We start from the raw sequence: 25,892 nt of genomic DNA, 5'->3' as shown, positions 1-25,892 counted from the left end.
TTTGCATTGACTTTTTAAATTTATTGAAATTGAATTTGCAAGATTCTATCTATTGTCATCGAGATTCCATTTAAATTAATTGCAGCCTTGGAAATCTTTTCGGCACGGACTAATGTTTCCACTTCTTTATACGCACACCGACAGCACTCAGTCCCACAGTTTATTTCTAACCTGAAATCGATACTCTTTACTTACATGCATGTCTACAAACTGTGAGTGAGAATAGCAAAAAGCAAAAAAGTGGGCGTGGCTTAGCAAGTACAAACGGGCGTGGTTTAATTAGTATATAGCTCCCCAAAGCTTGTCACACGGAATGGAACGCCTACCTGCCCACACCCACGCCCATACCCACGCTCACCCTAACTCAGCCCCCAAAAAATCGCCTGCGTCTGTCCCTGGTGAGAATCCTGGATCCGCCACTGCGACGTGTGCTCTTTTGTTTAGTGTGAACCAAGCTGTAGAGAGTGAAACGCAGTACGTGTATACGGGGACTGTTTGGTCACTTTGTTGGTATGCAATGACGTAAACACGTTTTGTTTTGTTGTAGCGTAACCATAGGACTCGTGTACATGTACAGTCGCGTCACATTTGTTGCAACGCACTTTGTGATCATAAGCAAACCTCTGAGGCTCAAGACGTAGCAGAAATGGATGGATGGAAGTTATCTGACAATCGGATGACATGTACATGTAAGTATACATGATTTTACTGGGCAAATTGACACGTGCACAAACCATGCACATCACGCAGAAAACATGAACAAGCCAGCGCGCAAATGGAGACGGGTTCGATTGGCAAGAATTCGCGTCGTCCCGAAACTCGGATCAATGGTATAATACACCCCCCCTCCCAGCTAAATGGGGTGCGTTTCTTGTAGCCTCTAGGATACAACGCGCACCCTACTATTTACATACCAGCAAGAACAAAAGTGATATACAATATATTCTGCACACGCCTACTTTATGAAACATTACACTCTTGTCCGCGTCGCAGAGTCTAGAGTATGAGACTATTTCTTGTTGTGCAAAGTTTACAGAATTACAAAGTAGCTAGGCTATGCTGGAACGGTTCAACTAAACTACAAACTCTACCTAACTCTACTGAGTCAAGAAGTGAGACAATGCTAGGAATGTCAGTGAGGTTACCGCGGTATCGGGTATTGTGCTGCTAAGGCAGCAACGTTGTTTTGTAAAGCTTGCTGCCTTGTTTTGGCATACCTCTCCCTCCACATAAACTCGTCGGACTGCTGATCTACTACATAAACCTGAACGGACTACTGATCAACCTGCAATTTGGCGCGACAATCTGCAGAATTTGCTTATTATCCCGAATAAGTGTGTAATGTTTCATAAAGTAGGCGTGTACAGGATATATTGTATATCACTTTTGTTTGCTGGTATGTAAATAGCTTGCTAGCTAGCTAGGGTGCGCGTTGTATCATAGAGGCTAGAAGAATACGCACCCCATTTAGCTGGGGGTGCGTATTGTACCATTGATCCCGAAACTCTGAAAGAGAACGACACCTTCGCCGTACACAGTGATCGTGCGCGAGTGGAAATTGTGGTGCTGCGACTCGCCGTTTTGCATGGACGTCGATCTAGCTATACGCGCGCCAATTGCAACACACATGCGCGGGTGCACACTGCATGAGACAGACAGCTCTCCTTGGATAGCCCTCTCCTTTCGCCCCAAACGCAGTGTGGATTGCAGCCCCCGATGCGCTTCCATCACCACTACGTCTGGTATGCTACCGCCCCTTGCTGTCACCGTTAATCGAGTCTAGGGTATAGTAGTCGTTCGACGACCGTACGACCCAACGACCCAACGACCCATCGACCGTATATATAGTTGGTTAGCGGAGATGCAAATGAAGCTATTCCGACCAATAGACGAGAAGTGGTGTCATACCTATAGACGAACGTGATGTCCTCATGAGGCTCCACCTCGCTTTGTTTGGTAGCTGCTAACGAGAATTCGGCCATCGGGCGTCCGTCCTGTACATGGTGTTTAGACCTTTGCTCTAGGGGTTTAGCACATACATTTGTACGTGTATGTTTTCCCAACAACAACCAGGGCGAGGTGTGTAGCTGTACCTGACTTGTATATAACATTGTATTTTGGGCTAGTGGCATGTGCATTTTGTTCCACTAGGCTAGTGGAACAAAGCCTAGTGGAACAAAAGCCTAGCGGAACAAAATGCACGTGCCAAAACACCTGGAGCAGGTGTGAGGAGAAGGACTGAGTAGGAGTCTACTGCGTGTCTACACTAAAGATAGATGTACTATGTCATCCTAAGTGCGAGCGGTGTGTGTGTGTGTGTGTGTGTGTGTGTGTGTGTGTGTGTGTGTGTGTGTGTGTGTGTGTGTGTGTGTGTGTGTGTGTGTGTGTGTGTGTGTGTGTGTGTGTGTGTGGACTGGAAAGACCTTGTAGTGATCATTTTTCTAATAAAACATTGCCAATTAAGTGGATAATTAATTCTTGCAGTTACCATCATTTTGATTTCTTTCAGATTGTCAAAGTGATACCTGTTACCCTTACTGTTCTTGGGCTCAACCACTTCAGTTCCTGTTTCTAGTCTGCATCTGTGTATGTGCACTACTACTGTTCATTTTCAGAATGATCCCGCAACTGTGGCAACTTGCATTGCACAGTAAGATACGCAAATGTAAGTTGTAGAGACTAGTGTCTACAGTCAACTCTAGTGTCTCTCTGTGAGTTTACTTGTCTTCATATGTTTATATGTGATTGAATGACTGCTGTTACAACTAAGTTGAATTATGTAATTATATAAGCAGGAAAGGCTGTTGTAGAGATCTAATTAGTAAGAGAGCGTTATACCTATCAACAGGGTTCGAAAAACCTAAGAAATGTTGTTCGACAAAGCAATTGTTATTATGCCACGCCCTCAATAGATGTACACGGGCCACGCCTACTTGTGATGCTCAGAAGTTATTAGTCAAACAGTCTTACAGCTACTTACTTTTTGTTTTACTCATCCTAGTTCAATAGTATGATGCGGCATTGTAACCACATGCAGGCACAGAAGGCGCTTCATTCTCTAGATTAATATCTAGGTTCTGTAGTATACGGGGATTGGTAAATGGTTTGACTGGGATATCCGGGGGTTAGACATATACTGGCTGCAGGAAGGCTGACGTGGTGTTGTATTTCTAGTTGTTACGCTTGTTTACGTGTTGTGTTTTATTGCTATACTTTAAGTATACCACATGGTACCAGGAGATGGAGCGTCTAAACCCTCCAGAGCATCTATCGTTGACGGGAAGAAACTTGGCCATGGCATGGAAGAAATGGAGACAGCGATTTGAAATCTATCGAGTAGCTTCAGGGTTGACATCTCAAGGGGATCCTGTGCAGACGTCGGTGTTTTTACATTCAATCGGGCCCAAGGCTCTTGATGTTTATAACACCTTCGTTTTCGGCCCTGAAGAAAGCAAAGATAAGCTGGAAGACGTGATGAAAAGGTTTGAAGAATACTTCATCCCAAAACGAAACGTGACATACGAAAGACATTGCTTCTTCATGAGAAATCAATTGCAGGGAGAAGCAATAGACCAGTATGTTACTGAGTTGCGTACATTAGAGAAGACGTGTGAATTTGGAGTGATCAGTGAGTCATTGGTTAAAGACAGGTTAGTTTGTGGAGTGCTGGAGTCAAGATTGAGAGAGAGGTTGTTGAGAGAGATGGACTTGACGTTAGAGAAAGCAGTGGCGATATGCAAGGCATCAGAACTGTCCCAGTTTCAGTTGAAGGAGTTGGAAAGTGGATCCACCAGTACGGCAGGCGACCTAGATGCTGTTAGGAAAGGAAGTAAAAGGACAGGAGACTGGCAATTCATACGAGATTGTCCTAAGTGTGGAAGGAATCATCCAGAGAGGAGATGTCCTGCCTTCACAAGAAATTGTTTAAAGTGTGGACTACGCGGACATTTTGCAAGTAAGTGCAAGGCTAATGAAGCACAAGTGCAGGAAATGATGATGCAAGAAGAACAGCCTGCTGAAATGTTTATTAGTGCTCTAGGTGGCTCAAAGTCAGATGTGTGGTCTATGTCTCTGAGAACTAACGGCATTATGGTAAACTTTAAACTAGACACAGGAGCTCAAGTTAATGTCCTGCCTTGGAGTGTTTATTGTAGACTGACATCTAAACTAGTACTGGAACCGGCTAAAATTAGATTAATGCCATATGGGTTATCTAGACCACTGCCAGTAGATGGACAATGCTTGTGTCAGGTGGAGCATGGAACAACTCACCATTTGCAGTTTTATGTCGTGCCAGCAACAGCTTCACCAATATTGGGACTAAATGCATGTCAAAAACTAGGACTGGTCAAACGAATTGCTGAAGTAGATAGAAATGACAATCAGATTGTAAAAGACGTAGTTTTGAAAGATTATTCTACTGTGTTTGGTACTCCAGGACTTCTAAGGGATCATGTCTATCAAATTCGATTGAAAGAAGGTGCTGTTCCATATTCAGTTTTTGCTCCTAGACGTGTGAAGCTTCCGTTGCTGCCAAAATTGAGAAATGAATTAGAGAGAATGCAGAAGATGGGGATTATTCAAGAAGTGGTTGAACCGACAGATTGGATTGCACCTATGGTGCCAGTTCTTAAGAAGAATGGTCAAATAAGAGTGTGTATTGACTTCAGTGAGCTCAACAAGTCTATAAGACGTGAACGATTCCAAATTCCTGTGGCTGAGGAGATTTTTGCTAAGATGCACGGTTCTAAGTGTTTTACAACTCTGGATGCTGAATCAGGATTTTGGCAGATTCCTTTAAATGAAAGCAGCTCGTTACTAACAACGTTTATTACACCATTTGGACGTTTCCGATGTCTGAGGTTGCCATTTGGCATTACCTCTGGTCCTGAAATTTTTCAGAGAGTGATGAGGCAGATTTTGGCAGGGATAGATGGCTGTGATTGTTTTATTGATGACATCGTGGTATGGGGTGTGAATGAAGAAGAGCACGATCAACGATTGAGGCGGGTTTTAGAGAAATGTAAGGCCAGTGGATTGAAGCTGAATACGAGCAAATGCCAGCTCCGGAAACAGGAAGTCAAATTTTTTGGTCATGTTTTGTCTAACGAAGGTTTGAAGGCTGATCCGGACAAGATTAGTGCAGTAACTTCACTAGAGAGTCCAACAAATAAAGATCAATTACGCACTATTTTGGGGATGTCTAGTTATTTGGCCAAGTTTTTGCCTGAATTTTCTCCCAAAGCAGGTCCACTGAGAAACCTGCTTCGTGAGGATACAGATTGGATCTGGACAGCTGAGCATCAAAATTGTTTGTCAGATTTGAAGCAAATGATTGTTCAAGCACCAGTTTTAGCATTTTATAGTGCTGAAGCTAAAACAGCTGTCTCGGTCGATGCCTCTTCGTATGGTCTGGGTGCTGCATTGCTGCAGATTCAATCAGATGGAAGAAAAGCACCGGTTATGTATGCATCAAGAACGTTGACAGATCAAGAAAAACGTTTTTCACAAATTGAAAAAGAAGCATTGGCTTTGGTTTGGGGATGTGACCGATTTGAATCATTTCTGTTGGGTCGAGATGAGCCATTTACCATTGAAACAGACCATAAACCTTTAGTCACTATTTTGAATAAGCAAGATTTAGATCAAAGTCCTCCGCGGATTCAACGTTTTAAGATGCGTATGATGAAATTTAACTTTCAAGTTGTCTATGTTCCTGGGAGAGAGTTGCAAGTAGCTGATGCGTTGTCTAGACGACCACAAAGTCCTGCTAAGGTAGATAGCATGGTGGATGAGTTGATAAAGGCGGTTGAAGAACACGTTGAGGGAATTAGAGATGCATTACCAGCATCAAAAGATGGTCTATTGAGGATCAAGGAGGCAACTCGTCAAGATTTAGATATGCAAGAGTTGATCAGGGTTGTCAATGCAGGATGGCCGAATCGGGTTACTCAGGTTGTTGCTGCTATTCGCCCGTTTTGGATCCATAAGGATTTATTGACTGTGGTTGACGGGTTACTGTTGAGGGGACATCAGATAGTTATTCCCAAGTCTATGAGAGGGGAGATTCTTAAGCTGGCACATGATGGGCATTTGGGAATAGTAAAGACCAAGAAACGAGCAAGACAGTCAGTATGGTGGCCGCAAATGAATAGTCAGTTGGAGTTAATAGTTTCCAACTGTACAACGTGTGCAAGATATGCAAGTGAGCAGAGGAAAGAGCCACTCTGTAGTACTCCAATGCCAGGAAGACCTTGGGAAAAATTGGGTGCGGATCTATTTGAAGTAGAAAAGATGCATTTTTAGTGGTTGTTGACTATTACTCGAGGTATCCGGAAGTTAAACAGCTCACAGGAACAAAATCAACGGATATTGTACTAGCACTGAAGGGTATTTTCTCACGATTTGGGATTCCCAATGTACTGGTCACAGATAATGGACCACAGTTTGTGAGTGAGGACTTTAAGAACTTCAGCAGGACTTATCAGTTTATGCATGTAACGTCATCTCCTAGACATCCACAAGAAAATGGACTAGCCGAAAAGACTGTGGGGACGGTCAAAGCCCTGATTAAGAAGGCTTGGCACGCAGGGGAAGATCCACACTTGGGATTGTTAGCATATAGAGCTACAGAACATGAAGCCACTGGAGTGTCTCCTGGTCAATTGTTAATGGGGAGGAAGTTGCGGACAACCATGCCAACTATTGCTAGTCAATTGATTCCACAGTTGGTGGATAAGTCTTCAGTGAGAGAGAAAGACGGGTAGCAAAGCAAAGCAGGCAGCAGAATATAACAGAAGACATGGAGTGCGATCCTTACCAGACTTAGAACCAGGAACTCGGGTGTTGGTTCATGACCAATTAGGTGGAGAGTGGAATGTACCTGCGACAGTGGATAGAGAGGTACAGCCAAGATCATACCGTGTAGTGACTGAATCAGGGGGTACTCTAAGACGCAATCGTCATGATCTTCGACTAAACCCTGAAATGGTGGAAGGGCAGAGAGATCATCAAGAGACTAATAGTAACCATCAACAGGCACTGGAAGAAACTGCACAGCAAACCCCGGTCAGGTCTGAAGAACATATAGAAACCCGCACACGATATGGATGATTAGTGAAAACTCCACAGTGGAGGAAGGACTATGTTTGAAACAAGGGGAGATGTAGTATACGGGGTTTGGTAAATGGTTTGACTGGGATATCCGGGGGTTAGACATATACCGGCTGCAGGAAGGCAGACGTGGTGTTGTATTTCTAGTTGTTACGCTTGTTTACGTGTTGTGTTTTATTGCTATACTTTAAGTATACCACAGGTTCAAGGGTTTGGACATTCTTAGAGTTTATAAACTGACCAACAGTTTGTTACATGGTCTCTCTGTGCAGAAGTCATGCACACGTGCCATATTTCCATTATCTCATACTTGAATTTCTTACCATAAGTAACACAAGACAAATAGATTGTGAGGCAGAGAGAAGCCAGACTTTATTGACACCTTGTAAGCTCTTACACCTTCTAGCAACTGATGTAATTGAGCAATTTTCCTGTCCCACAAAAAGCAACGACAGAGGCAGTTTCCATCTGCGCCCACAGCTACATTTGCAGGAGCTCTGTTTGGTATCAGATCCCTAGCCATCAAATCTAGTTGGCACCAAGACAAGAAATTAGTAGCAGGCTTGGGGGAATATTGGTATTCGCTGGTCTCAGCTAGAATTGCTCTGGCTTCCACTTCTGTTGCACATTTCAAGTTTTTGTAAGTGCTGAATGCATGCCATTGTAGGGGAAGCCAGTCAAAATCCAGCCTATTGTGTGGTTTCTTTAATTAATTAATTACCTAAGTGTTTCCCAGGTGCAGGTACGTGTCATTCCTTGTGCACCTGCTTCATTAGGATCATGGAACAGATTGGCAGACAGTTTACATTCATGTAGACAGAAAAGTTGAGGTTTTTGTGTATGGAGATTACGCTGTACTAGTTTTCAAGCTTCTACTAAACTCTGAAATTTGGAAAGTCTATCTTCGTTAGGGTTTACCATTACTACCGCATGGCGACTTCCTAGGCTAGACTAAAAGTTTAGTCCCCATTCTTGTGACAGAGATCGCCATTTGGCAACTTGGCGACCAATTTTTCGAACCCTGTATCAAGTCATAGTACCCAACAGTCTGTCTCTGTCTGTGTGTCTGTCTAGCTGTTTGTCTGTCTGGCTGTTTGTCTGTGTGTCTGCATGCATGTCTGTCTGGCTGTTTGTCTGTGTGTCTGCATGCATGTCTGTCTGTACATATGTCTTTTAAGTTTTCCCAAGTACCAGTATTGGCCTTCTGCAAAATGATGGAGAGATGCTTTAGCCAGTAAATAATAAAATCAGAACTTGCATGAATGCCTGAGCATCCTGGAGCAACTGCTGCCATGGTGTTCAGGTACGTTTCATCATTCAAACCATTCCTTAGCAGGGCCGTAGCCGGCGGTTTGGAAGTGGTCCGGTTGAAAATTAGCAAGCAAACAGAGGCGCACGCGCAGAGAGACACAAAGATAATTTTTCTCGTTTAACATTGTAATGTAGTGACAGAATGCAGTGTCATTGACGTCATAGTGAAAAGGCGACCAGGTCTGACCAGGTCTCATCGGAAACAGAAGTTCATGCATTGGGTCTGTGCAGAGTAGGGTGCAGCACACGGTTAATTCTACTCCCAGAAGGGTGTCCCAGGAAACAAAAAGTTTATAGGGTGATGAGACATTTGAGGGAGGTGATCGTGACAGAAGCAACACCATCTGGTTCTGCTTACTATCCGCTATTCTAAAACCAGAATGAACAGGTCTATGAGCTGAATGATTTCTGATCTATGGGGCTGCAAGCACTTGCATGATATGAGACTGTCTCAGAGTGATTAAATAAAAACATATTTAATTAATCAGCTATGCCCTATTCTGGAAGTTGCCGGGAATGGTCCATTGGTGAAAGTACAAATATTGAAAGGTGGTCCGTTGAAACTGGACCAACCAGACCAAGTTAGAGCTCGAAGACCACGGTCTGCATATCAGTCTGTGTGTTGTTTAAATTAAGCAAAAAGTAAATTGATAAAGCACATATGTGAAAGTTTACAAACATTAATTAACTAATACTGTATTGACATTGCTGATTGTCTTCAAACTGTAATATTCAAGTCCAAAATTATGAGTATTGTTTCAATCTTGCATTTTCAGCAATTAAGTTAAGTCATAGATATCAACATTAACTTGACCTCAGCCATGCTCAAACACCTTCCAAAACTTTCTTAGTACCTACTGCTAGGAAATCTCATTTTCCTATACCATTAGCAGGGCCGGATCCATGAATTTTTGAAAGAGGGGGTTCACCTGGTAGCAGTTATTTATAGCATTACTAATTTTCTCTTTTCTAATGAAATTATATGAAATTATTGAACCACACCTATTGGAAAAGAGGAGGTTGGAACCCCCTGAATCCCCACCTGAATCCTGCCCTGATTAGCTTGCAATCCTAGCTTTGTGCAAACCATGAATATGTGACTAAAAACGTTAATGAGTAGATAAATAGATATACTGTGTGTCTATCAACTGTCTCTGTCTGTATAGATTTGTTTGTTAGCTGTCATATTTGACAAGTTCAGATTGATTCTAGTGTGTGTCCAAACTGTGACTTGTATTTTAATAGCAATTCACGATTGTCAATTGTTGAGCAAATGCAAAAAGCAATGGCGCTTTTGCAACATCCTCAGACAACTTGGAAAGGAATTTTTAGAAACGGACATTAGACTTGCCAATCAGTACCTCAAATCCTGCATCCATCTTTCTTCTGATGTCACAACAGGAGGAGATGTGTTGTTTGCAATACATGAAGCCTGCCAAAATGATGTAATAAACACTGAAAAAATTGTATGTGAACTCCTCAAACAACTAGGCAACGAGTGGCTTCAGAGCAAATTTGAACAACTCACACAAGAAAAGCATAGAACTGAAAGATGGCCACAGACGGGCAAAAGTTTGACTCATTTTATTGGAAGAAAACACAACCACCTGCCACCACAATTACAGGCAATGGGAAAATACTTGGAAGGTAACCATCAGGGAATGGTAGTTGACATGCAAGAATTCCTTCGAACTCATGTTGGAGAAGATTACCGCAGTAATGGTATGCCACAGCAATCAGTCACTTTTCCTAACTGCACCTTCAGTGGCTTAGATCTAACTTGTATGCAAAATCCAGATGTCTGCTCTAATATTGAAAGGAATTTCTTTCTCCGCATGCTTTCGATATCATCTTTTCAAAAAACTCGTGATCATGCACAAACGCTGTGGCTAATACGTCTCATGTCTCCTGAAGAAGGAGCACATTGCAAAGCACAGATTTATGGGTCTGATAATACTGTAGAACAGCAAAGGCTGTGTCAAAATCTGCTGGATGCTCTGCAATTGAATAAATCGAATCTTTCAACATTTGAATCTAATTTCAAAAAAGCACTTCTACACGACGCCTTGGGAATACTGCTATCAAAGAATCCACAAGGACTGAACATCTCTGGACTTCAACAAAAGATGAAGCATCATGACAGAGCAAGGGAAATTCGTCAAAGTCTTGACATGCAAGAACAATCAGGTTGCATGTCCAAATTCATCTTGCTCCTGGATTCTTACTCATCACTTCAAAGTGCTGGCTATGCTAGAGCAACCATCAGTAACAAAGATAATTTGATGCCTCTCAATGCTAGAATAGCTCTTGCTACCATTGCAGAGAGTATGCATAGCCAGTCTATGACTGAACAGCAATTGCTAGTCAATATGCTCGGCATACATCCTGATGATACATTTCACGTTCCTGGAATGTTGGCTGCTCGATTTGACAACATGGTAAGAGGACTGCGCGTTCAACAACTGTCACAACGGTCACATTTATCGCTGTCTTCAACTGATGCTCAACAGGAAAACATGTTGCATCACATTCACACACAAATTACCTTCATTGAAGAAAGTTTTGGGAAAGTTCCTGATCATTGCATGGATGAAAATTTAATCGCACTCCGTTTTGAAATGTTATTCAGAAAAAGATTTTTGATGAACCAAGTAATGTCAGGAAGAATTCAAGCTTTTGATTTAGATAACGTTTACGTACCGGAATGAAAGAAATTCTACATCTAACAGACTAATAGTATTAATATCTAGATACTTGGCATAACAATCATGTTTGATTTATAACGGTAATTGCTGTAGGGACTTGGGACTACCCCTAGTACTCATTAGCATACTAATAGAATATGACACTATATAGTACTGTGGCATGTGGTTAACCAGTCTTGTGTATAGTCTGGTGTAGTAGTGCGTAGACACTGTAAGCGAGCTGCAATAGAAGCAATATATAGTCGGTAACGACACAGCAGTGGCGACGAGAGATGGCGAGTGCAGCCGCGAATTTGAAAAACGGGTTGTTGGGCGAATTCCGAGCAAGAGTAGAAAGCATCGACGAATACAAGGGAAGGTTCGAGCTTTACTGCCTGGCAAACGCAGTACCGATAGGAGACGAGCACGTAGCTCGTAGGAAGGCAATCTTGTTAACGTCTGTGGGTGCATCGACCTACAGTTTGTTGCGGACCTTGGTACGACCTCGCCAACCGCAAGACTTGGAGCTCATTCCTTCCTCTTATCGTTTTTCATCTTTTCCATTTCCTCAGCTTCCTCAGTCAACTTTGTAACTACAGCATCCACTATGGATCTCCAATTAGCATGACCTTGGGCAATGTGCATCCATTCTTTGTTGAGCTAACACTTCTTCAAATCTCTCATTACGATATCGACCCATGTTAGCTTCTGGCCGCCTACAGTACGTTTACCCCCTTCAAACTTGCAAACCAGCAGTTGCCTGGAATACAATGATGTTCCATCGTGGCTAAGTGGCCCAGCCATGCGCACGTTAGCCTTTTCTTCCTGATCATAGTTTCCACAGTCACAACGCTTGCCTTAGCCCGAACAGCAGTATTCCTCTGCTTCTCGCTTACTGATATGCCCATGGCGATTTGTAAGCAATGCATGCAGAAACCATGCAGTCTCATGATGTGCTGAGACAAAAGTATCCCAGCCTCACTGCCATAACGATCAGTTGGTATAATAGCTGCCTTAGACATTCTTAGTGTAATAGATTTTTTGATTGATTTCTGATACCGAAGGATCTTACAAAGAGGTCTGAAGCTGTTGGATGCTTTAAAAATTCTCGTACTAATCTCTGTCTAATTCACAAATTGATGTGAAAAAACTTCTTAAGTATTAAAACTCCTCCACCACAAGCTCATCTGTAGTCTCGGGTAGCCAACCCCTCTCCTTTTCTATTTTCTGTAGGTGGGGAGGGTCTGGCGTGGTTGCTTTGAAGTCGTCGTGTTGCCGCTTGGGCTATAAACGAACAACTAAACACCAGAAGAGCTTGGCAATGAGTGGGTATTTATGTCTTATCTACACTGACTGGAATTTTGTCTTCTTGCAGATTGTGTTGTCACGTGAGCGATGCAGTCATGTTCCTGCGAATGTGAAACTTCTAGGTGTACTTTACACACCATTCGGGGCGTCGACGACAGCCTAGACGTAACTTACTAGTGTCGATCAGTTGCCCTGTCACTGTTCAGCTGCCCTGTCTGCCCGAGATGTTGTGTGTGTTCTTATGCTCATGTTTTGTTGTCTCGTGCTAGGTCGACCCAGAGACACGTAGAGCATGCTGCGTAGTCGGTAACAATAGACGTTGCAGTGTGAGGACGTTCGATTGTTCCTGTCACTGCTACGTTAGTATTCAGGTACGTACATACTAAGGTTGGTGAATGATACACAGTGGTCACTGCGTAGGCGGTGAAAGCAACTGACGTTCCAACGCTATGTACTTGAAGACTTGCCTGCGTCCATCACTATAGTAGCCTCGACGCTAGGCCATCTCCACCTTACGTGGTGTCATATATCAAGATATCGAGGTTCCAAGATATCGCCCCAAACACGGCAGACGTCTCTTCTTTGTTCGTGAGATCTCATGGCATTTGCAAATGATATGTTGATCTAGGTAAAACGATCCTATGCTGTTAGACTACCATTTAGCATCGCTTTAATAAATACTTCCTGTAGCGTTTCGCACGTCTACTTACTACTGGTTGTTAGTAACCTATAGGAATTTAGCATTTGATTGTTTTGATTACTTGACACTTTTGCGTCCATGGTTGGTGTATTCATATACTAAGCAGAATACAGTATCTAAAGAAACTCACTGTCTAAAGAACTCAGAAACGTAACAAGTGGCGACGAGCATCGAATAATACTATTGCTTGACCGTGCCTGCAGAGGTACGGTTCGGTGTAGGCCGAATTGAAAGTTCGACAGCAACATGGATTACTGGGTCGAACACAAGGAGCGGCTTGATCAATACTTTAAGGCAAATAGTCTTGACAAGAAGAACGAGAAGGAACTGAAAGTAGCGATGTTTCTCACCGTCATCGGACGTTCAGCGTATAAGCTGTAATGGCACCAGACTTGCCAGCTAGCAAATCATATCATGAGTTGACGGAAGCCCTGGCAAAGCACTTAGCGCCGAAGCCACTGGCGATCGCGAAGCGATTCAAGTTACGTCAAAAGAATCAAAGGGAAGGTGAGTCAATCTCACAGTATATTGCAGAATTACAACGTTTAGTCGAGCACTGCGAGTTTGATGACAAGTTGGACGATCAGCCATGTGACCAGTTTGTCGCTGGATTGCGGAGTGTAACCACACAGAAGAAGCTCCTCGGAGAATCGAACCTGATACTGAAAAGAGGCGTCGATGTGGCCAAGTCAATGGAAGCCGCCTATATTCAGGCTCAGCGCTTGCAAGGTACTTCCATTTTGGTCAGAGATGAGTCAGAAGGATCTGTTGCATTTGTGAGAAGGAAACAAGTGACAAATGCGAAGGGACAGACCGCGGCTCGTCAGACGCCAGAGGCGTGTTCAGTTATCGCTGTGGCAAGAAAGGACACCTTGCAGAAGCGTGTTGGCACAAGGATAAAGAATTTCTGCATGCAAGAGCAGTACGAAGATGAGCAGTAAGCCAAGGAAACTGCCATCCAAAGCTCATCATGTTGAGCAATCAAGCGAAGCAGGGGAGGAATTTCAATTGTTTACGTTGAACAGTCAGACGGCGCCGCGTTTATTGATTATGTTTTCCGTGAATCACACCCCGCTGAGTATGGAAGTGGACGCAGGCGCAGCTGTGTCGCTAGTTTCAAGACGCACTTGGGAGGAAAAATGGAGCAACCCTCTCGAGTCGACCTAAATTATCCTGACTACTTACTCAGGAGCCCGATTGAAGGTTTTTGGGTAAGACAACGGTGTCTGTCAAGTACAATGGTCAGAGGGCGAAGCTTCCACTAATTTTTGTGGATGGAGATGGACCGTCACTGTTTGGTCGAAATTGGCTACAGGTTATACGCCTAGATTAGAGTCAATTGAAGTTGAACCGGGTTGAGATTGCCACACCTACGTTAGAGAAGCTATTGGAAGTACACGAGGAGCTATTCGAATCTGGTGTAGGAACTTTGAAAGAATATACTGCACATTTGGAAATCAATAGAGATGCCAACCCTCGGTTTTTTAGACCAAAGTCTTTGCCATACCAGTTACGGGGTGCCATCGAGAAAGAGTTGGATTGTCCAGAAGCGAATGGAGTACTAGAACGAGTCCATACTAGTCGGTTCGCAACATCAATAGTACCTGTCCCAAAAAGTGATGGCAGCGTCTGCATTTGTGAGGATTACAAGGTTACAGTTAATCCCGAGCTGTCTATTGACTAGTATCTCTTTCCAAAGCCTGATGACATCTTCGCTACTTTGGCAGGAGGAGAAAAAGTTTTCGAAAGTTGATTTTGCCAATGCCTATCAACAGGTCCTACTGGATGAAGAGTCTAGAGAGTTGGTGGCTGTCAACACGCACAGGGGTTTGTACCAGTTTACCAGATTACCTTTTGGTATTGCCAGTGCACCAGAGGTATTCCAGAATTTGATGGACCAGATATTACAGAGGACAGGAGGAACTGGTTGCTACCTGGATGACATAATTGTCACGGGCAAGAATGATGAAGATCATCTCAATTTGTCGGTCGTTTTAAGTCGACTTCAGAAGTATGGTTTGAGGCTAAAAAGGAGCAATAGTGTATGTGTACAACCGGAGGTGAAGTTCTTAGGTTATAGGATCAATAAGACCGGGCTCCACACATTTGACAAAAGGTTACGGCTATCAAGCAAGCACCAACGCCAAAGAATGTTACACAATTGCGTTCATTCTTGGGATTTCCAAATTATTATGGACGACTATTACTACCCGTCCTATGGGCGCTGGCAATCTGGGCGGTGGCAATCTATCGTTGTACGCCACTTCTGCAAAGAAGACGCACCTTCCGTGACACACGGACGCACGCACGCACGCAAAAGCGGCCCAGTGAGCCGGCACATCTTGCACTCTGGGAATTAGAGGATGGCGTACAGTGGCTGGCAAGCGCACGTCACATCCGCATACTCGGTTAATTGATTGAGCAAACAAACTCCGGCTCATCTCATTTCAGAACGCCAAAGTCTCGATTCTGGCCGAAATCCGACTTGACTGTGATGTAGAGACATGTAACATATACGTTGGTGATTGTGATTGATCATTGGACCGGCATTGTGTTTAACTGAGCTAGGGTAGTATAAAAAGCGGTATTGATTCTAATTGAATTAGATTTGACTGGGTAGCGGTAGCGAGTGGAAGTTGATTAAGATTGCGTTTACAGTATACGGCACGGTCAACCGTTGGGCAGCCTACGTGTCCTCTCTCGATAGGGTGCTGCGTCCGTCTTCGGGAAATCTTCAACGTCTGGGGGCCTGTCCGGGAGTGAGTCCCAGGAAGAAGAGCGACCAGCAAATTGAGGAGGAACAGAAGAGACTGCGAGGTCATTCCACATGATCGTAGCCGTGAGTGGGTGGTCGAATGGATAGTCTTATTGACGCCGGCGAGAAGTTTGGCCTGAAAGGTGAGGACTTAACGACGTTTGTTTCGAAGCAACAGGCGATTGAACGCGAAGAACGCCAACTCGAACGCGAGGAGCGCCAGCGTCAAGAAGCACGAAGAGCCAGCGCGAAAGAAGATGAGCGTCGAGAAGAAGCACGGCGAAGACACGAGATGGAGATGAAGCGGCTCGAACTACTCTCTGTTCGCGTTGACTTTGCGGTCGGAAGTGACTAATGATGCAGCTGTATTTGTTTACCACACACAGACGTTAAGTGATATCCCATTAACTGTACATTCTAGAGGTCATATTACAATACAAAGATGTTAGATGACGGTAGAGAAAGTAGCAAGCTATCAAGACGAAACAGAACAAGAAGAGGAGTCAGAAATACCAAGGAACTACTCGCGAAACAAGAGTAACTGTTGTTTTGATTTTAAGGCAGCGGACTGTTTAGTGACCTTGCTAATTGGCTACTTCCTCTATTAGCCGCACTCTTGTTGTAAGACCATACCTTCTTAATGATTCAAGAACCCTAACGACTCTTGATATGCAAAAGCCTTATCAAACCGCCTGTGTAATACATACGTCTTCGTTACCATAACTATAAAAAATACGGGGCCTTGCGGTTTCGAACGATACCAAGATCGTCACTGTCCGCCCTATTGCGCAGAATTTATTACAGATTTCAAAGCGCAAAGTCAACGCGAGCAGAGAGTAGAGGCGAGCGCGCATGCAGTTAGAATATGCGAGGGCGGCGCCCGAGGACTGAGCTCCAAGGTACCATAGCTTCCTGTATTCTCAGATGGTACGGACAAGTTAGATAACTATTTACGACGGCTTGAGAGGTTTGCTGCCAATAGCGGATGGAAGGAAACAGAAGGGCGTCCTACTTGAGCGCACTGTTGACGGGCAGATCGAGCGCTTGATGTTTATTCGAGACTGCCGGATAGCGCCGCCGACGATTACAAGCAACTGAAGCAGGCGTTGCTTAAAAGGTGCAATTTGACCGATGAAGGCTACAGACTAAAATTTCGGCAGGAGAGACCGGAAAGGGACGAGATTCCGTCGCAGTTCATTGTGTGTTTGCTGACCTACGTGAAGAATTGGATGAGTCTGGCTGAGTCGACGACACGTCACCGGCACGGGTGCGTCCCTTTTTCGTGAGAGAGCAGTTCCTTGAAGGTTTCCCGCAAGACTTAGCTGCATTTCTGCGAGAGAAGCAACTCAAGAGCTTGGAGGAGGTGACCGAAGCTGCGGACCGATTTCTAACGGCGCGCAACAGACAACTTCACGCGACTCGACTTCGCGCAACTGGAGAAGTCAGTCTAGACAGTTGATCAGGCACCCATCGTGAAGGCGAGGCAATTCAGTTAAGCCATCAGGTATCAAGTGTTTTGTATGTGGCAGGTATGGTCATAAAGCCATTGACTGCAGAGAAAAACCAAACGGAGCTGTTTCAGGTGTGGTAAGGCAGGCCACGAGGCAAGAAACCGTCGGAGCAATCCCAGGGCTGGAAATACTACTGTTAAGTCCAACTGCGTGGTGCAAGAAATGATCGCCTGGCCTCTGCTACTGAAGCCCATGGTGTGTCAACCGGTGACCTGGAAGAATCAACTGATGATGGATGCCTACTTCTAGCAAATGGTAAGAAGGTTTCTCTGATAAGCAGTGCTGTGAGTGAGGAATTGTCAGTGAATGGTCAGCGTATGCCAGTGTCAGAAGGAACGATTGGTACTTCGGGGGGGGGGGAGGGTACGTGTTTTGAGAGATACCGGGTGCAGTGAGGTGATAGCGAAGCAGAAGTTTATTCTTGATACCCAGTATACCGGGCGCTATGGATTGATGCAAATGGTGGACAATACCGTTCGTAGAGTACCAATGGCCACTGTTCACGTCGAATCACCGTACTTGACAGGAGAGGTCTCGGCACTATCCCACCTGATGCGGTGTATGATGTGATAATTGGTAACGTCCCAGGCGCAAGGGCAGCATACGACCCGGATCCTGAGTGGCATATGGCCAACGTGGTGACGACAAGATCCGGCGCGAAGAGAGTAGGTGACGCGACCCCTGTCAACGTACGACCAGTGGATAATTGGCTCTAGATCAACCGAGAAAAGATTGTGGAAATGCAAGGTGAGGATGTCCCGTTAGAGAAGTATTACAAGAAGACCGATATCAAGAAGAAGGGTCTACAAGAAGTTAAGTTCGAAGTCAAAGATCGAGTCCTGTGCAGAGTGTTCAAACATCCCCATGTCAACATGGCAAGCCAGTTCGGCAGGTGGTGGTACCGGAGCTATTACGAAAGCAGGTGATGGAGCTTGCGCACGAATCAATAATGGGGGGACACTTGGGCATCCGGAAGACAGTTGACAGGATACTCAACAACTTCTATTGGTCAGCCATACACGCTGATGTGTCGAGATTTTGTCGGTCTTGTGACATTTGTTAGAGAACAATACGGAAGGAATCGGTCTCAAGGGCTTCTCTGCAGACGTTACGTATTGCAAGAGAAAAGCTGGGTAAGGCTCAAGTTAGACAGAAGCGTTACTATGGCCGCATGGCAAAGGAAAGGAGTAATGAGGCAGGGGACAAGGTGCTACCGCTACGCCCTACTGACAGCAACAAGCTGATCATGCAGTGAATGGGTCCATACCAAGTCGAGCCGAAGCGTAGTGTCAACGATTATCGAATCAACGTCAGAGGGGAAAGCAAAACTTATCACATTAATTTGCTCAAGAAGTATCAGGAGAGAGCCAAGGACGGAGAGGTGGTTGAGGTTGTCAACAGAAACCCGATGATGGTAGATGGTGCTGTTTTGGATAGGGTCTGCTCAGCCATCATTGAGGATGACGAGTCATGTTGTTCCGACGATGCGATTGACGACAGTGAGCTACTTGATTTCGGTGCTTGCAAGGCTGATGAATCATGGGAGGATGTCATCATTGGGGAGAACTTAATCAAAGAACAAAAGGGTCAGGTCCGAGACATATTGGCAGAGTTCCAGCAGGTCTTTACCGACCTACCAGGGGAAACTGACGTTATCCAGCATCGTATAAGTTTGACTACTACTTTGCCAATCAAGATCAAGCCATATGCGGTGCCTTTTAGCATTAGAGAGTCACTCAGTGGAGACATCAGCAAAATGCTACAGCTGAAGATAATACGGGAATCCCATACCCCGTATTCGTCGCCTGTCGTTGTCGTGAGGAAGAAGGATGGTACTAACCGAGTCTGTTTTGACTATCAAAAATTGAATAAGATGACAGTGTGCGACGTGGAGCCCATGACTCCGGTTGTGGACCTTATCCAAAATCTCAGGAATGACTGTTCTTCACAAAGATTGATCTCAGTAGCGGTTACTGGCAAGTACCTGTGACACTTGGCGACATCCATAAAACGGCGTTTTCCACACCAGATGGGGTGCATGGTAAACTCAGGGGCGACGTTGACCAGAGCTATCAGGAAATTGTTGAGAGGAATGGAAAGCGTAGAGCATTATGTCGATGACATTTTAGTTTATACAAATACGTGGGATTGCCATGTGGCGACTCTCCGAGAGCTGTTGAGACGACTGGCTAAGGCCAAATTTACATTCAGACCATCTAAGACTGTTATTGGGGCAGAAACAACTTCTTTTGTAGGCCATCGAGTCGGTTGCGGAACAAGTGCACCACTCGAAGAGAACCTTCGAAAGGTGAGAAATGCCAGTAGACCATTGACTAAGAAGGATGTGCGGTTATTTCTTGGCCTGACCGGGTACTACCGTGAATTCGTCCCAAATTACGCAGCTATAGCTGTACCGTTGACTGATACTACTAGGAAGGGACAACACAACCAAATAATCTGGGGTGATGCTCAGGAGAAGGCCTACGCGACATTGAAGGCTATGATAACAAGTCACCCAATTCTTCACCTTCCTGACCATAGCAAGCCATTCTTCTTGCAGACAGATGCTTCTGAGATAGGCATCGGAGCTGCGCTCATGCAGCAATATGGGGGCAAGATGTTGCAGTCACCTACATCAGCAAGAAGCTAAATGAAAGGGAGAAACGCTTTTCAACGATTGAAAGAGAATGCTTGACGATCGTCTGAAGTGTGAAGAAGTTAAGAACATTTTTGTATGGAAGAGAGTTTGTCCTTCAAACAGATCACCAGCCTCTAACATACCTCAAGCAAGCAAGATTTCTGAACGATCGAGTGACGCGTTGGGCGCTATATTTACAGAATTACCACATGAAGATTGAAATGGTAAACAAGGCTGATTTTCTCAGCCGCATGGGAGGACGTCGATGTTTACTACGTGAGTACGAAGATGTGCTGAAAGCAAGTCTTGTCTAGAGGAGGCCGCCGCAGCACCCTATCGAGAGAGGACGCGTAGGCTGCCCAACGGTTGACCGTGCCGTATAATGTAAACGCAATCTTAATCAACTTCCACTCGCTACCGCTACCCAGTCAAATCTAACTCAATCAGAATCAATACCGCTTTTGATACTACCCTAGCTCAGTCCAATGACCAATCACAATCACCGACGTATATGTCACATGTCTTACGTCACACAACTCACGTGTAGACAAGCTCTCGCACTTAAAGCTGATTGTGCTGTTGCATTCGACATCAGTAGCGTAATAAACGAAGATCTTGACGTTCACGTCGGGAACCAAAGGCGGGAAAAGACAGATTTGCTACGTGGCGTCACCACATTCGTGCGGTGGGAGATCCCGTATCAACCTCTAATGACGACACAGCGGAAATGACAGATATTCTCATTGTGCAAACGGGGGTGGGGAAACAATTGACAAGGACTACCCTCGAACGAAAGGAGGATACGCTTTCGAGATTGATGAACCGGCATCGAAGAGAATTCTTGCTCAAGGCAGAGTGACGTTTCACTACATTAATAATACAACGACAGCCTGCAGGAAGGATGGTCAAGAGATTGCTCATCAGAACAGAGAGACTATACGAGAAGTGTGTGCTGCAGCAGAGCAAAACAGAATTCTTGTAACGCATGGAACTGATATCGATACTATGATCATACAAACTGGTTTGTTTCTTAAGCCTAGTTCACAATACGACGCTGACGTTGACGCTGACGATGACGCTGATGATGACGATGACGCTGGCGTGAGCGTCGTATTGTGAACATGTCAACGTCGACGACGTTCGTCACAGCGTTCGTCCAGCGTTCTTGACGCTGGAGTTGACTCGAGTTCAACTCTGGCGTCGATTCCGGAAGTGTACCAACGTAACCGGAAAACACGTGATTACTTTCTACAAATCAAAGAACAGTCTTATCAAATCCCGAATTTCGCATGGAGGGTCTAATCGACAGCGTGCGGAGTTATCCGTGTCTTTGGCGCGTACATCTAAAATTCTCCCTGTTGCCGCCTTCGTTGAAAGATTGGTCTGACCCACATTTGCCGTTGTTGATATTCTCTAGCTCTACGCCTACAGCGACGAATGAGAAGTAGAAGAATTACAATTTCTTCGTTCATCTACGATACACACGTGGTGTTACAATAACGTGCGTTAGCATGCGCTCAACGCTCGAGTATCCAGACAGGTGCTGACCAACGTCTCCTGACGCTCACGGAAAAATATTGTGAATGGTACAACGTCATCGTCAGCGTCAGCGTCAGCGTCAATGTCAACGTCCAGCGTCATCGTCAGCGTCAACGTCAACGTCAGCGTCGTATTGTGAACTAGGCTCTAGTGCAGCTGCTGACCTAGGGCAACAGAAAAAAGCGATTGTTCTCACTGGTGCTTCTATACCTGAAAGATTTAGATATTCTGATGCACATTTCAACGTGGGATTGGCGATGGGAGCATTGTAATGTTTAGTGGCTCCTCATGTCTACATTGCCACGAATGGCAAAGTTTGCAGTGCTGATTGTGCCTCTAGAGATAATACAGGAGCTTTTCAGTGAGCTGTATTCATATTTGTTAATTAATATAAAAATGTGATTTCGTTCTCGCTTTGACAGTTATGATCCCTCTGAAGATCTATGCACTACTACCTTGTCAATTGATGGAAGAAGCACTACAGTGCTATATCATCAACTACTAGTGCAAGAAACAACAACCACAATTATCTGTCTACAGGACTGACAATAAAAAGTGTATAGTGCGCTGCTAATTAATTAACATGAAGAGCATGAGAAGGGGGCTGTACGCATCTGGCACTTGGATACTACCACCTTTGAATCACATGGACTGGCACGCTAATTACCACCAGTGATAACAATGAGCGCATGCGCTGCATTGCAATTGGCCCTTGGTCCACAAAGGCACTGTAACCCTCTAGCGTATGCACACCTGGTGTTGACAAACTATACCAATTCAGACGCCACTAATATTTTGCTTCCAAGCATGCTACTTGTAAAACCTACCGAGACAAAGCAGCTCACTGACTGTCGTTTCACGTGACGTCTAGCACCGCTAAAATACGTAAAATAGTGTAATTGTCAGTGACATTTTGGGCGAGGCCAGACGTGCAAGTCACGTGAACGCCTACGCAAACGTTGTTTGATTCCGTACGAGAGACAAGGACGTCGTCACGGAGAGATGAGTTACTCTCTGTCTAGCGAGTCACGTTATTCAGAGACTAAATGCCGAATGGCACATGCTTGTGTTATGCGAGGCTCCAACATTATTATGTTGGGCGGTGACACGGTAAGAGTATAGGCTGTAGTTGGGCGCATAATTATTAGCATGTATAAGAATTACGTCTTGTAACGTACTTTATTTAGGAATCAGAATTCACTTGGCCAGGCAAACACAGCAGAATGGAACTGTACATCTACAATACTGAATCAGACAAATGGTATGTCTAGATAACTAGGCCACAGGCAATTAATTAAACACACACACGTACACACACACGCACACACACACACACAGACACACACACACACACAGACACACACACACACACACACACACACACACACACACACAGACACACACACACACACACACACACACACACACACACACACACACACACACACACACACACACGAGTTATTAACTAAGTATTATTTTAATTATTAATTTAGTCTTAATTTCTGCTTTTTGTCTGCATGTTGAGTGGCTCTACACTTCAGGCGTGGCCAAGGGTATAGCCACCAGGGGCCCCACAAGCTCTAGGTTAATTGTCTGGAGTTACACTCTCTTACCTTCTTCTTAGGTGAAACCTTGCAATATATCTAGACATATCTAATATTTCAATTAACATATGTTTACTAACCTGTTGTTTCATAAAATTGTGCAGTTGAACAGACTACATTACCTAACTGAAAAGGTTATCAAAAGATGAGCTAGAAATTTAATTTATAACTGCCAGTCTTCAACTACTCACTTACACAGAAGCTAGCTGACACATGCCATAATCGTGTATGCATGCGTTGGCTTTGGAGTCTCAATGCAGACAGACTGTAGAACTAATAATTCTGTATGATCATGACTCAACTAATGATCAACACGCCAGGGGCTGCATTTGGCCATTCCTGCAACTTTGGACTATAGACTCAACTAAAGATGAACATGCCAGGGCCACATTTGGCTGTCCCTGCAACTTTGGAATATGGAATAAAATTGGATGACTCTATTAAGTTAAAACATTTAATTTTTAGGATTAGATTCAGAATTTTTGAAGGCCTTTTTTATTAATTAGTTAAGGAAGGACATCGATGCATTCTACCGCTTGCCGACGTGGTTTAGGTAGTCATGAGTAGAATCAATCTACATAAGATCTTCTGATACGAGTCTTGTATCATGTCAAGAATGTCGCGCTTCTCATAAAGTTGAAGCAGATTGTTAGTTGCTTATGTATAATTGCATTACTGTAGTTCAGTAAGACCTGTCTGGATGCCATCATGGTCTAACGCCTGTTTCACCCATGCCTCTGATTTGTGTTTCTCCTTTCACATGCGTGCAATTACTTGTACAAATGAGTTATGGCCAATTTGTAACAGTTTATAGCTGGAGGCAAGACAGCATGCAGCTGTAAAACAGTAACTGTTGTCACTACAATTTTTACTGAGACTTTCTACTTTATTGCAACAACATTAGACAACAAGGGGGTAGCACTTAAAGCTGACATCACAACACATGCACACACACACACACACACACACACACACACACACACACACACATCTTCAACCTTCAACCTTCAACAGGCCATCTACACAGATGACGGCATTACAACTGAAAATAGCATTTATCAGCAAAGTAGAAGATTCTGTCTGGGATTATGATCGACATTTATGTCTTTTCATGTTACTTTGCCTTGTGAAAAGATGTCCGCAAATGTGACATGTTATTCCAGTTTTGCCTGTTCTTCTTCTGTTTACGTAGGACAAAACTTTCCTCTATCACAGTTGTGTCTGAGCTTCCAAATTGTGATTTGAAGATTTACTTACAGTTAATACACTGTAATGGTTGCTGGTTCATAACCTGAAATGCATTCTTTCTGATTTTTGAATTTTCTCTACTCTGATTATCTTCAGCCGTCACACACACACACACACACACACACACACACACACACACACACACACACACACACACACACACACACACACAGTTTAATTTACATCATATGACTTTTTCACTTAACCACTTTTGGCAGCTAGTTTGGGTTGATGTACCTTGACTTTGAATTAAATTTATGAAAATATGAGTTGAGCCATTCTGAGTTGTGCCAAACAAGGTATCTTGGCTTAATTAATTAATAGTGTGGCTTGATGTTTGTGAGCACTATGTTAACATGACTGACTTGGGTTTTTTGGCATTTGTGAGCTAGAGTGGCACAGCTGGGTTTTGATGTTTGTGTGTAGTGATCGAGTCAAAACATATGTCATACATGCGTATGAAATGTTTTATATACACTTTGTAGAGCCTTGATGTTACTGCAGTCATTTTGGTATCAGTGGTTTTATAGTCTTGCAATAGAGTACTCTGCAGGTGTGATCTTAATTCTTGTGAAAAAATTTAAGCAATTTGTGTTCTGCATAGTTTGTTTGCATTTCCTATATATAAAGTAAACTTGGTGTGTGTGTGTGTGTGTGTGTGTGTGTGTGTGTGTGTGTGTGTGTGTGTGTGTGTGTGTGTGTGTGTGTGTGTGTGTGTGTGTGTGTGTGTGTGTGTGTGTGTGTACTTTTGTGTACTTTTGTGTATTTACGTGTTAATGGCAGAAAGTCTTCTTAAACAGATCCTAAATGTATATCTATGTTCCCAGGCACGAGTATACATGTACACTAGGTTTGACTTGCATTACTACAGTCTAATAGAATGTTGTCGGAACAATTATTTAACAGTGCAAGGTAGTGGTTCTTGCTAGTACTTGTTATGGTATCTACTCTGCTTGGGGACGACTTTGGATACTAGAGGATAGTACTTATATCACAAGCAAGCTTTCGCCATGGACAGTCCAAAGGACATTTGAAAAATAACTTGCATTGTTGCTTTGAATGTACCGCTTGTTATGATGATCACAAATAACAAAAATTAGGAAAGCATAAGGATATAAATTTGGACTCTGTGTAAGATAATTAATTACCAGTTGTATGTACAAAGTTGTTTGATAAGTTTGGTGTGTATGTGAAGTTGTTACAGTAAAAACAATAATTATTTGCTCTTACGTGTCTTGGTTCTGATCTTAATAAACAAACAGTGTTTAGTGTTTTTTTGAACTAATTTAGACAGTTATGTTTGTTACTCTACAGGCAATTATTAGAAACTGGAGGATGTATAGACGAGTCAATTTGGTCTGGTGGGTGTGCTGCAGCGGTGGACGAAACACTCTACGTTTTATGTGGATTTGATTCAGACAATAGTGAAAGATCAAATTCGGTATTGTGTACTCTGTGTTTGTCTTCAATGAAAGTGA

The 25,892-nt window shown here is 43.9% G+C and overlaps 3 protein-coding genes across 4 annotated transcripts in view; all 3 read left to right on the top strand.

Annotated features, from left to right (window-relative positions):
* Positions 1–349: 349 nt before the first annotated feature.
* Positions 350–11,393, top strand: LOC134178362 (uncharacterized). Of its 2 annotated transcripts, none has more exons than XM_062645232.1 (4): positions 350–474; positions 548–689; positions 2,510–2,650; positions 9,670–11,393. In XM_062645232.1, the coding sequence occupies exons 2-4, from the start codon at positions 647–649 to the stop codon at positions 11,130–11,132; spliced, it is 1,647 nt and encodes a 548-aa protein (XP_062501216.1). In that variant the 5' UTR covers positions 350–474; positions 548–646; the 3' UTR covers positions 11,133–11,393. The 2 variants fall into 2 exon arrangements, with proteins under 2 accessions (XP_062501216.1, XP_062501215.1); XM_062645231.1 differs by having other exon boundaries at positions 2,510–2,665.
* Positions 11,394–13,496: 2,103 nt separating this feature from the next.
* On the top strand, positions 13,497–14,800 carry LOC134178538 (uncharacterized). Its single transcript, XM_062645411.1, has 3 exons — positions 13,497–14,053; positions 14,204–14,327; positions 14,462–14,800. The coding sequence occupies exons 1-3, from the start codon at positions 13,497–13,499 to the stop codon at positions 14,798–14,800; spliced, it is 1,020 nt and encodes a 339-aa protein (XP_062501395.1).
* A 7,716-nt stretch (positions 14,801–22,516) lies between these two features.
* LOC134178694 (kelch domain-containing protein 2-like) overlaps positions 22,517–25,892 on the top strand; it is a 7,662-nt gene continuing 4,286 nt past the window's right edge. Inside the window, exons 1-3 of the mRNA XM_062645577.1 lie at positions 22,517–22,669; positions 22,747–22,820; positions 25,729–25,855. Of these exons, the coding sequence (XP_062501561.1) occupies positions 22,562–22,669; positions 22,747–22,820; positions 25,729–25,855 (309 nt within the window). The 5' untranslated portion in view covers positions 22,517–22,561. The remainder of the gene's footprint in view (positions 22,670–22,746; positions 22,821–25,728; positions 25,856–25,892) is intronic.

This window comes from Corticium candelabrum, chromosome 4, assembly GCF_963422355.1.
Source record: "Corticium candelabrum chromosome 4, ooCorCand1.1, whole genome shotgun sequence".
Taxonomy (NCBI): domain Eukaryota; kingdom Metazoa; phylum Porifera; class Homoscleromorpha; order Homosclerophorida; family Plakinidae; genus Corticium; species Corticium candelabrum.
The sequence above is the reverse complement of the archived record's forward strand: the minus strand, read 5'-3'. Positions and strand labels throughout refer to the sequence as shown.